Here is an 11,824-nt window from a genome sequence, read left to right on the forward strand (position 1 = left end):
CCTCCCCGTTTTCCAAACGAGTCCCCTTTAAGTTCACCCCCCTTCACTTCATGTCCACGTCGAAGTCCAGCACCAGCAGCTTGGTTTCCTCCGTGCCGTTACGGCTGCCCACCGCGCAAACCAGTTTGGTATTGGAGGCGCGGATCCGCCAGACCACGCCGCCGCTGCCTCCGCTCTCCAGTGTGACCAGGTTACGGATGAACTCGCCCGTCCGAAGGTCCCACAGCTTCACCGTACCGTCATCAGAGCTGGTGATGACAAAATTCTTGTTGAACTGCAGGCATGTCACTGCACTCTGGTGCTTGTGGGGACCTGAGAGCAAATGAAGGAAAGAAACAGAAATCAGACACTCACATCACTTGTAGAATAAGAAGTGCACTTAACTGTATTGAATATATGCTTGTAATGTATTTGGTAACACTTTAGTTTAGGGAGCAATTCTCACGATTAACTAGTTGCTTATTAGCAAGTATATTGGCTGTTTATTAGTACTATATAAGCACACCTTAATGCCTTATTCTGCATGAGCATATGTGACCCTGGAGCACAAAACCAAGGGTCAATATTTTGAAATTGAGATGTATAATAATAAGCAGCTAATTAGCAGTTTATTGACAGTTAGTTAATAGTGAGAACTGGACCTTAAAGTGCATGCTAAAGTGTACTTCTTAACAAGGGATTCCAAATAGAGCAGCTCATCACACAAACTGCATTGCTGAAATCACCAATAGACATGAAATCAAACTGCAGCGTGTAACTATGGTTACAGGAAATACTGTGGCATAAATGGCTTTGATTCTGTGCCCTTGAACAAAAAAAAAACGCTTAATTTTTCAGAAAACAAGACTTATCTGAAGTCATTTTGCTTAAGTAAATGTATCTTAATTCTTCTATTTGTACTGGAAAACAAGTCAAAAATACGAAGTAAGAAAATCTTTTTTTTTGCAGTGTGAAGCTCTTAAAAGAACTGCACACGCCCAAAAATGTCAAATATTCTAAATTTCTCTACAGTTATTTCTACAGTTATTTTTTTAGTGATGCATCAAAATTTGAATAATCTTTTCATACATCAACAGTTCAAAATGGTTTTCAGGCTCCACAAAAGGACAAAAAATATCAGCATTGTCCAAACAACGTACTATAAGCCAAGTGTACAGGGACTACAAGGGGGCATTCATTAAAAATGATGTTCATGGATAAATCATTCCATTAAAAAAAAAAAAAGTCAAAATTTGATTTCATGGTGATTTTAAATCTCTGATCCACTTTATAACTAGTTGCGATCAATCAGACTCGCTCTGCTCACCTTGCAGTGTCTGTAGGCACTGGCCGGTCTTGATGTCCCAGATCTTGACGGTGGAGTCTGCGTTTCCGGAGACCAGGATATTATCTTTGAGCTCCATGCCGCTGGTGAGGGACTGATGACCTGTGAGCGTGTGAATACAGTTTCCAGTCTCTACATCCCACACCCGGATCGACGTGTCCAACGAACCGCTCACCACGTGGATGCCGTCAAACTGTAGGAGGAGCGGATCCAATGAATCAGTGTTCAGTAATTAATAAATGACATGTTATATAAGAAAATAACTGTGGCTAAACACCCAGAGTTATTCTCTGTCTAGAATAAAAGCCAAGAACAATTCAATAAAAGCTGTACTGCGTACCGCATGGATTTGATTCATTTCACAATGAGATGCAGCACAAGCTGAATTCCAGATATTCTCCATTCTATTGTTATTGTATTAAACGCCACTATGTTCGATTAAATTCTTCTAATGTAGTTACAGCAAAGCTCTTAAAATTATGGATATATGAACAAATCAGGACTAATGCGGATTAGTACGGACTACAGACTAAATGCTTTGTCCCACAGTTGCTGGGTCAATGACAAGTCGATTGTCCAATAAATAACAAAAAATCTAGTTTAAATGGGTCATATGATGCGATTTCAATTGTTCCTTTCTCTTTGGAGTGTTACAAGCTCTTGGTGCATAAAGAAGATCTGTAAAGTTGCAAAGACTAAAGTCTCAAAGATATTCTTTATAAAAGTTGAGTCAACCAAGCCTACCTAAAACGGCTCATTCTAACACGCCCACACGTCTACATCACGATGTGGGAAGATTTGCATAACGCCGCCCAAATGTTCACGCAAAGAAATAAGGCGTAACTTTAATTATTGCTGTTGCCTCCGCTGCCATGTTGTGAAGACGCTGTGTGTTTCGTTGTGAAAGCGAAACTACTTTGTTTGGTCTTCCAAAAGAGGACGATATCCGCTCACTCAAGCCGGCCTCCGCTCACTCTAGTTGCATTACACCAAATACACAAAATAACGTTCTTTTTAGCAGCATCATATGACCCCTTTAAATGCTTTGACCAAGTAAATCTTGCACTCATGTTGGTTTCATATGGTTTTGAACCACTTTCAACAATAGTTAAACTTTGACTCACTGATGACATAAGATGAATGAATAGAAATGACAATAGCACTTTCCTTACACCTTCAGTACACGTGTGTGCACACATTTTAATCAGTTTTACTGGTACAGTTTTCATGGAAAAAAAAAAAAGACAATTATTTGTTTAATTTTTCCCCTATTGTTTTTATTTTTTATTCCTAAAGTTATTCATATTATGTAAACAAAGCAGTAAAGGGCTTGTTTCCTAGCAGTGGTGTAATCTATATGCATCTGGCTGTAAAGTGGCCTTTGGTTGGAAGGCGGTAGATGTTACCTTTTCTCATGCAAGTGCATACAGCGCACTGTTGAGGTATGACCGTACAGCGTGTGGATACATTCTCCCGACTCTGCATTCCAGACCTTCAGCGTTCGGTCTGTGGAGCCACTGATAATGATGTTGTCTCGCATTTGAGAGGACCAGACCCCGCCGGTGTGGCCAACTAACGTCCGCAAACACTGGCGAAAAAGAAAGAACAAATACAAGGGTAAATCAACTGAACTTACAATGGCACATATTTAAACTACTTTTGAGATCTCATCTGCAGCCTTCTGCTAATGTATCGCCTGAGTCTCGTTGTTCTTCAGCCACATGGTGCGTTTTTGACTCAGTTTCTCTCCAGTCTCTCACAGAAATGATTGACCATTTGAAACATTCTTTTTGCTCCCATGATGTTCTCCCTCCACGTACTTTGAAACAAATTTTTGATTCGGTTGGACCCAGTCTGTTGTCTTTTCTGAATAAATGTTTAAGTTCAGGAACTATCCCAGATAGCCTTAAAGTTACTCCTACTGTTACTCCTCTTCTCAAGAAACCTTCACTTGATGTTAGTCATTTCAATCATTTTTGGCCTATTTCGACTCTTCCTTTTATTACCAAAGTCATGGAAAAAACTGTGCTTATTCAACTCCAGTCTTTTCTTAGCTCAAATCAGTTTTTTGAAACCTTCCAGTCTGGCTTTAAGTCTCTGCACAGCACCGAGTCTGCTTTATTACAGGTCTTTAATGATACACTGTTAGCGACTGACTCTGGCGACTCTGTGATCCTAGTACTTTTAGACCTAACCTCGGCTTTTGATACAGTTGATCATAATATTGTCTTATCCCGACTAGAATGTTATGTGGGCATCCAGGGAACTCTCCTTAATTGGTTTAAATCATTTTTAACTAATAGAAGTTTTTCTGTCAGACTGGGTAACTTTTCTTTGTCGCCGGCTCAACTTTCTTGTGGAGTGCCACAGGGTTCAATTCTCGCACCTGTTCTCTTTTCCCTGTATTTACTTCCTTTGGGCTCCATTTTTTAGAAAGCATGGTGTATCATTTCACTGCCTACCCAAATTTATCTACCCCTGAATCGCAATAAACATACTGCTGTGAAATCTCTTTTTGCTTGCCTAGATGAAGTGAAAACTTGGTTCTCTCAAAACGTTCTATTTCTAAATGAATCAAAAACCGAGGTTATAGACTTTGGTCCCCATGAAAACTCTGGGAGTAGAAGTATTGACCTGGACTACCTTGCTTCCTTTACTTCATCCTGCGTTAAGAATTTAGGTGTGTTTTGGGATTGTAGCCTCAAATTCGACAAACAAATAAATGCGGTGATTGGCTCTTGTTTTTTTTCCGTTACGTCTTCTCTCCAAGATTAAACCTTTTCTCTCTGAGAAAACCTAGACTGCTCTCTGTCCCCAGATCACGGTTAAAGCATAGAGAGGATAGAGCTTTTGCTACTGCTGGCCCTAGGCTGTGGAACAGCCTCCCGGCTTATAACTGCTCTTAAAACATCTCTTAAAACCTATTTTTTTATCTTTGGCTTTCAATTCGTTGTGAGCTTGTGTTATTAATATGTGATCTGCCCTGTGCTTTTGTTTTACGTTTTGTTCAGCACTTTGGTCAGCCGTGCTTGCTGATTTTAAATGTGCTATAGAAATAAAACAAACTTGAAACTACAAGAAAAAGATTGCATATGAATTCCCCAATGCCTGCACTAATTATAAGCACTCTGATCCATCACTTTGACCTTTACCCAAGACATAACGTCTGCTTATCAACATACATCAAATAACTTTACAGTCCATTCTAAGCAGGAAGCAGCGTTAATGGAAAAAGAAACTCTCTTGATTTCATATGATATATTACATATTGATCAGCATGATGAGAGATTTCCCTTAGAATAACCCATAAGGCTAAGGGCCATTTCCTCTAAATATAATTAAACCAAATTCAATTTCATTTCAGAGGCAAACACTGAATCAAAGGTGCTTTTGGTCATTTCGTCATGTTATGAGGCGAGTGGAAAGCGTCGCAAGTGTCAAAGAAGGCGTAACCTCTGAACCATGACCGATAAAAGCAGGGGTGATAAACCCAGGAGATGTGAAAGAGAAGGTCTCAAGGCCTTTAATTCATAATGCAGCTGCTCCTATTTCCGTCTCCATCTCGATCATGATCAACCGTAATGCATCATTAATCTTTAGAAGCGGTGACCAACCTCCATAACACTGAGGGCTTTCGAGCGTTTTAACACGTCTTGCTTTGTTCCATCGCCGAATGTGGCGGTTGATGGAACAAAAGAGGAAATCAACCCAATTAACAGTCATTTCAAACCATTACTGTACTCGCAAAAATGACAAATTGGATAGTAAAAGAAGGGGTTAAAAGCAGAATGGCTCTTCAAGGGAACTGGAAGAACAACAGGGATGTCATCTCTGAACAATCGGTGTTAAAACATGCCCAAAGACTATTTCTTATCATCTTGTGATCAAAAGCTACTCCACTCACATTTCTAGTGTCCAAGACATGCCAGAGAGAAAAGGGAGGGGATTTAATCATGAATATTAATGTACTTCTTACTGCATTATGCATGAGGTGTTGTGTTCCATAATGAGTACGTGTTACTAAGGCAATGGATCTTTCCCATGGAATGACGAGGTGGTTTAAATAATGCCGGCGAGCACGGAAAGCGTTCAGACCGTGTTCTCAGGCGATTACAGCCCACTCAGGCTGTGTCTTGGAGAGGACCTTTGAAACCAAATGGCTTAGGTGTCTGTTTATCTGCCTGTTGAGAAACCATAAAAGAGCAAGTCTATGGCACCCACGAGGCATGGAGATTAGCATTCCGTTTGAGTGGCTGGTGGGAAATGTTTGAAGCCAAGGATCGAGGTTTAAATCCCTTCCAAATTCCACTCATTTTACAGTCCACATCTAATCTTAGTGAAGAAGATACTGTGCAAATTGCGGCCAAGGCAGTATAAAGTGCCAGTGCTCATTTTGTTTAGTCTCCTTCCAAAAATTCATATCGTGCTCGTCGTCGGATTGAAGCAGGTCACATTTCAACACCCTCGTTCATGTTCGAAACCCACTGTATATCTGATTGGCTGGGATTGGCAGACCAATTTGTGTCTCAGATGGCGAGCAGACTGTTTGGAGCAGCTGTTTTCATTGCTAACCCTCTTATTTTCATACCAAAAAAGTCCTCTCCCATCTGGAAGAGTGCTGTTATTAAAGCTTTTCATTATCAAACCACTGACTACAATGGTTTGTGGGAACTGTAGTTTGAAGAACATCTGTGTGTTAAATACAGTTAAGCTGTTGAGCCTGGGCTCTCTAAAGGAGGGTATAACAAGGTAAACAAAGGAAATTATAGTGTGCCATAACCATGGAATGGTTCTCATGAGCACAAAACATCTTCTAGTGCCAAAATATGGCTGAAGGTTATTTGCGTAAATAGATGGGTAAACAGAGTCTAGCGAGTACAAACCCTTGCAATGCCGTCACCAGCATATTACATCACTTAACCAAATTAGTACCAAGCTTTCTGGGAAAGACAGAACATTCTAAAAGTCATCAGAGGTTAGACCAATGTTGTTTATGTTACAACTATAAAAATAGGGATGCACAATATTATCGGAACGTCATTCGGCTGATAAAGGCTTAAAATGCAAATATCGGCATCGGCCCGATATGATGCCGATATGCTCTGCCGATAAGACTAATAACATACATGTGATCGAGGTGTGCTAGCAATAAGATCACAAAAAAATTACACACAACAAATAAAAAATTGTTTATAATCTCTGCACAGGAGAGACTTGGTGTCGTCTCCAAACAAAAGTAAATATGTATCGGTATCGGCCAAATTGGCCAAAATGAGTTCGGCATATCAGATATCGGCAAAATCCAATATCATGCATCCCTAAAATAAAGCTAAAATAAAATATAAATTTGTAAAACTGAATAACACTTAAAATAAGCTGAAGGACTAAAATTACTAAAACTGAAATAAAGCTAAATAGTAAAATAAATACATAACAAAAGCACATAACTGTATTACTAAAACTTAAATTAATATCCATTTACATATCCTTAGGCGGGGTTTCAAGACCATCAGGCCTTAAGAAGTTTGCGCTGATTCAACAACATATTTAGATATATTTTGTATAATATATGTGACCCTGGACCACAAAACCAGTCTTAAGTAGCTTGGGTATATTTTTAGCAATAGCCAAAAAAAAACATTATGTATATGTGTCTAAATTATCGATTTTTCTTTTATGCCAAAAATCATTAGGATATTAAGTAAAGATCATGTTCCATGAAGATATTTAGTAAATTTCCTACCGTAAATATATCAAAACTTAATTTTTGATTAGTAATATGCATTGCTAAGAACTTCATTTGGACAACTTTAAAGATGATTTTCTCAGTATTTAGATTTTTTTTGAACCCTCAGATTTTTAAATAGTTGTATCTCGGCCAAATATCTTATCCTAACAAACCATACATCAATGGAAAGCTTATTTATTCAGCTTTCAGATGATGTATAAATCTCAATTTTGAAAAATTGACCCTTATGACTGGTTTTGTGGTCCAGGGTCACATATGATTTGCAGGATCAGCATAAGGCAGCAATCTCCGGCTGGGTGTGTTTGTTTCTCTGATGCAGAAGTGGATGGAGGGTTTGAGCAGGAGTGCTGCAGTCTGCATGTTAAGGAGTTGGTGGTCAGCCAAAGGTGCAGTCTGAGTCATGGCTGGAGAGAGGGAGGGGGAGGAGAGAGTCGCAGGAAATTAAAAGCGGAACAGAGCAATGAAAATGAGGGGAGAAAGAGTGAAATGGAGCAAAAGGCTTTAGGATGAGTGAAAGATGTGATGAAAGAAGTAAATAGGAGGATGGAGGCCGGAGGGCTGTTTTCACAGTACGAGCAAACACATATGCTCATACTCTCCCTGTGACCTCCTCGCTCCTCTCTACAGTACGTCCCGTCACACCCAGGCCTCCCTCCACAGCATAAACATCTCCACGAAAGGTGACCTCCAGATGCAGAGAGCTGCTTTCCAACATCGCATTAACAGTCTCATGGGCTTTCAGAGTTGAAACTGTCAATCTAAACCCAGGGTGTCACACAAGTCATATTTTACCCTGAGTTAGTAATTAATCCTGAAAAAGCTTTGTGATTTCACACTGTACATTTGTAAACACCAGGTTAACGTTCTTATTTGCATATTCATGAGGGTACAGCATGCATGTCACTGCTTTAACACTTGCTAGATCATCTGAGCAAATAAATCTGCTCGTCTTAAATCTTCTGAAATATAGTACAAACATAACACAGTTGCTACTTTTTTCTAGTCTTTTCGACTCAGGTGCTGAAACTAAATGGTACAACAAGCTCATGAATAATTAATGAAGTAAGCATTGAGGATGTTTATGATCAGTTGTTTGTTTCCAAATAACTTACTGTAACTTTCTAGCAGTATTTCTTCCAAGCCTTTCCTATCTATCTATCTATCTATAAAAATATATATTATAGAGAGCATACAGAGAAAACTAAGCAAATAAATAATCAATAATAGAGCATTACAATAACATTTCTATTGACTCCTTAGCATTTTATTAATTTCCATGGCTTTTCCAGGCCTGGAAATCACACTTTTGAAAGAAGTGCAAACTAAACAGTGACAGTTCTGAATCAAGTTGATTTATTATTATCATTATTATTATCATTATTACCATGCTAATATTGCTCACCCCTAAAAACAAATCCTAACTTTAGCCAACTTTGCATATCTTAAAGTTTTGATGTGCATAAATATAATATTTATTTATTTATTACATTAGAGATCACACATAAAACAGAACATTTTAACCAAATAAATATTTCATAAGAACAAACATTTCTATTAAATACAGAATTTTCTGCGATTTCATTCATTTCCATGAACATTCCAGGCCTGGAATTCACACTTCTGTCAGACCAGGTTTCCCTTTCAAAATGACAAGTGAGAAAAGCCTGTTACTATTTATTTAGTCTTATTTTCAAGGTATCCACATAACCTTTTGTGGACACCAAAACTTTCCACGCCACTCATCACTGCACAGGTGAAAAGAGCTGTGGGTAAATCCTGTCGACACATCTCAGAGAAGCCAGATTAAAGACGTCTCAGCCCAGGGCTGCTTGTGATGTGACAGAAAGAGAGAGATGTTGGCCAAGTGTCACTGAAAACTGAGACGTCAGGCATGACCGTCCAGAGGAAACCTCCATTGCTTCAGAGTGCTGGTGAACGTCTGAAGTTTTCGAATGAATCCTTTTCGACTGCGGATGAGTCCGACAGCTCCAGTGAGATAAAGAGAGAGCTAAATATAATCTGTGCAGTGGTGCAAATCTCGAAAACGCCTCATATATTTACCAGGTAATCTGAGCGGTGTCGTTTTTGATGGTCATGCATGGAGACAACATTAAAACCAAAGACCATAGAAGCCCAGATTCTTACCTTAATGCTAATTCAAAACAACTCATCTCTTTGTTTATGTTTCAATCACATTTCATCCCTCATCAGACCCTTATCGTGCTGTACACATCCTCAAGCATGGCACACATTCAAATGAGCCGGATGCTGCGTTAGAGCCTAATCTTCCCGCAAAATCACTTTCCTATTACACACAGCATGAGGCCCATTCATTTCCTATGGAAGGGGGCCAGTAATAGCATTAATATTGCTAGTGCGGGTGAAGATGGTCTGTAATCCACGGCACGCCCATCAGATCTTTATCTACCATTCATATCAGGCGTTGCTCAGACATCTACTTATTTTCCTGTCTGGCTAATGATAGTGGAGTGCGCTATAAAACAATAACAATATGTGACCCTGGACCACAAAACCAGTCATAAGGCTCAATTTTTCGAAATTGAGATTTATATATCATCTGAAAGCTGAATAAATACGCTTTCCATTGATGTATGATTTGTTAGGATAGGACAATATTTGGCTGAGATACAACTATTTGAAAATCTGGAATCTGAGGGTGCAAAAAAATCTAAATATTGAGAAAATCATCTTTAAAGTTGTTCAAATGAAGTTCTTGGCAATGCATATTACTAATCAAAAAGTTTTTATATATTTACAGTAGGACATTAACAAAATATCTTCATGGAACATGATCTTTACTTAATATCCTAATGATTTTTGGCATGAAATAAAAATCTATAATTTTGACCCATACAATGTATTGTTGGCTATTGCTACAAATATACCCCAGCGACTTAACACTGCTTTTGTGCTGCAGGGTCACATATAATTTGTCAACCAGTATACATTTTCTAGTGCGGTTATGCTAGTGTTTCCTGCGCAGCTTTTCAGCTGGAAAAAAAACAAAACAAAATAATAATCATGTTTTATTCATATAGTGCCTTTTTGTAGCTCAAGAATGCTTATAAAAGTATGCAAGCACTACATAATGGCAAGAAAACATGTCTAGTGAATTATCCTCACATGCAAGGTTCATGACTCTTATGGGCAGATTTTTCTTTTGGGTTACAAGTCTGGGTATGATCATGACAATTCACCAAAAATCACACAAAAATATCTGGTAAAACCAGCATATCTTTAACAGTTTTTTTCATAAACTCTAAATATTATAAACAGTTTTGTAACTATTTTTTCACAATTTTAAAATATTTTAAACAGAAGTGTGGAGAAGCACTCAGAAGTCTCAGATCAGCAGTGAAGGGCACCTTCGTACCTACACAGAAAGAAACCTGCTGCTTCCAACAGATGGACTGCAGCAAAATGGCCCTTTTGGGCAGATTTTCTTTGCTTGTGAAAAGGAAGCGAATGGCAGTTTTCGGTTTTAATCCATAAACTCAAAATGGTCTCCAATATAATGAGTGAAAACAGCGAATGATGTTTTAATGAGAACGGAGCACTTGTGTGCAATGGAATCCAACTATTCTCTCACTATGACATTCTTTGGCCGGCTTTATCCTCAGACAATATCAGAGCAAAGCAAACAAAGAACGGAGAGAAACTTGGACAATGAGACATCCAACCACCATACAAAGAGAAAGCACACTCTGTCATTCTTTAGACAAAATAGAGGTCAAACTGGGTTTGTATGAGTATGTGTGTATATGGGGGTTGGTGATGTACAAATCCACGACTCATGACCCACAGGAGCCTATTTGTCTTGATCTGTTATCGATTCCGACCCGAGAAGGTTTTAGTCTCAGAGGATGAGTATCTGCCTGTGAGCCGCCTGCATGAGCTCCTGGGGTTTACAGCACTTAAATGGTGAACTGATGTGTAGCGAGAGGAAAAAGTAAACAGACCCGAGGTCAAGAAGACAGAGAGACTGTAAGAGAAGCGGAAAGAGAGGAACAAAGCAATGAAACAGAGGAGAGGGAGGTCCACATCCATAGATTCAGAGAGGCAATGGAGCCAAAATAACATTTGTGGCTGTGGCCATGACAACAAGACTGTAGCCTGCTGATCAAAAGCGACTGTGGAAAATGCAAACGTATACTGGACGCTATTAATGCACTCAAACAGACAGTTAATAGTTTACAGCTGAGTGAACCGCAGAAATGAACAGAAAGTAAGGAGGAGTACAGTAGGAGAAAAGCAGTCGCACTAAATCCCATTGTCTCCTGCTTCACTGTTCCACTTCCTCTGACAGGCGCTTCAAAGGACACATCATTTCCTGTTTAATTGGCCACAGTTAGTGAAGAGGGACTCAATGCATCAGACATGAGACAATATTCACCCGACTATATTCTCTTTCATATTAGGGATGCACTATATATGTCAATATACAGTCCCGATATCAGCCGATAATTATATGGTATAATTAGATATATCGGCAATTATATATACTGTATATATTAGGGGTTGCACCGACTAATCGACTTCAATGCTCTGCCATGAGAACGGGAGAATGCACGGTTTAAACAGCTTATTGTACAGGTAAGTTAATCGCCGTTCTAATCTAATGTGCTGCTGCACTGTAACGCACACACATAGGCTACAGACAGCAGCTCGTACAACGCGCGCACAGAATCATTCAGCGCGGAAATGTATTGTCAACACTGTTCTGTGATTTC

General features: G+C 39.1%; 1 protein-coding gene across 1 annotated transcript in view; it reads right to left on the minus strand.

Annotated features, from left to right (window-relative positions):
* LOC107757568 (F-box/WD repeat-containing protein 7-like) overlaps window positions 1–11,824 on the minus strand; it is a gene marked incomplete at its 5' end in the record, with an annotated part of 157,693 nt that overhangs the window by 2,272 nt on the left and 143,597 nt on the right. The window contains 3 exons of the mRNA XM_016575084.1: window positions 7–312; window positions 1,307–1,539; window positions 2,731–2,912. Coding sequence (XP_016430570.1) covers window positions 44–312; window positions 1,307–1,539; window positions 2,731–2,912 — 684 coding nt within the window. The remainder of the gene's footprint in view (window positions 1–6; window positions 313–1,306; window positions 1,540–2,730; window positions 2,913–11,824) is intronic.

This window comes from Sinocyclocheilus rhinocerous, unplaced genomic scaffold (genome assembly GCF_001515625.1).
Source record: "Sinocyclocheilus rhinocerous isolate Xijiao unplaced genomic scaffold, SAMN03320098_v1.1 scaffold323, whole genome shotgun sequence".
In the NCBI taxonomy this organism is placed as follows: domain Eukaryota; kingdom Metazoa; phylum Chordata; class Actinopteri; order Cypriniformes; family Cyprinidae; genus Sinocyclocheilus; species Sinocyclocheilus rhinocerous.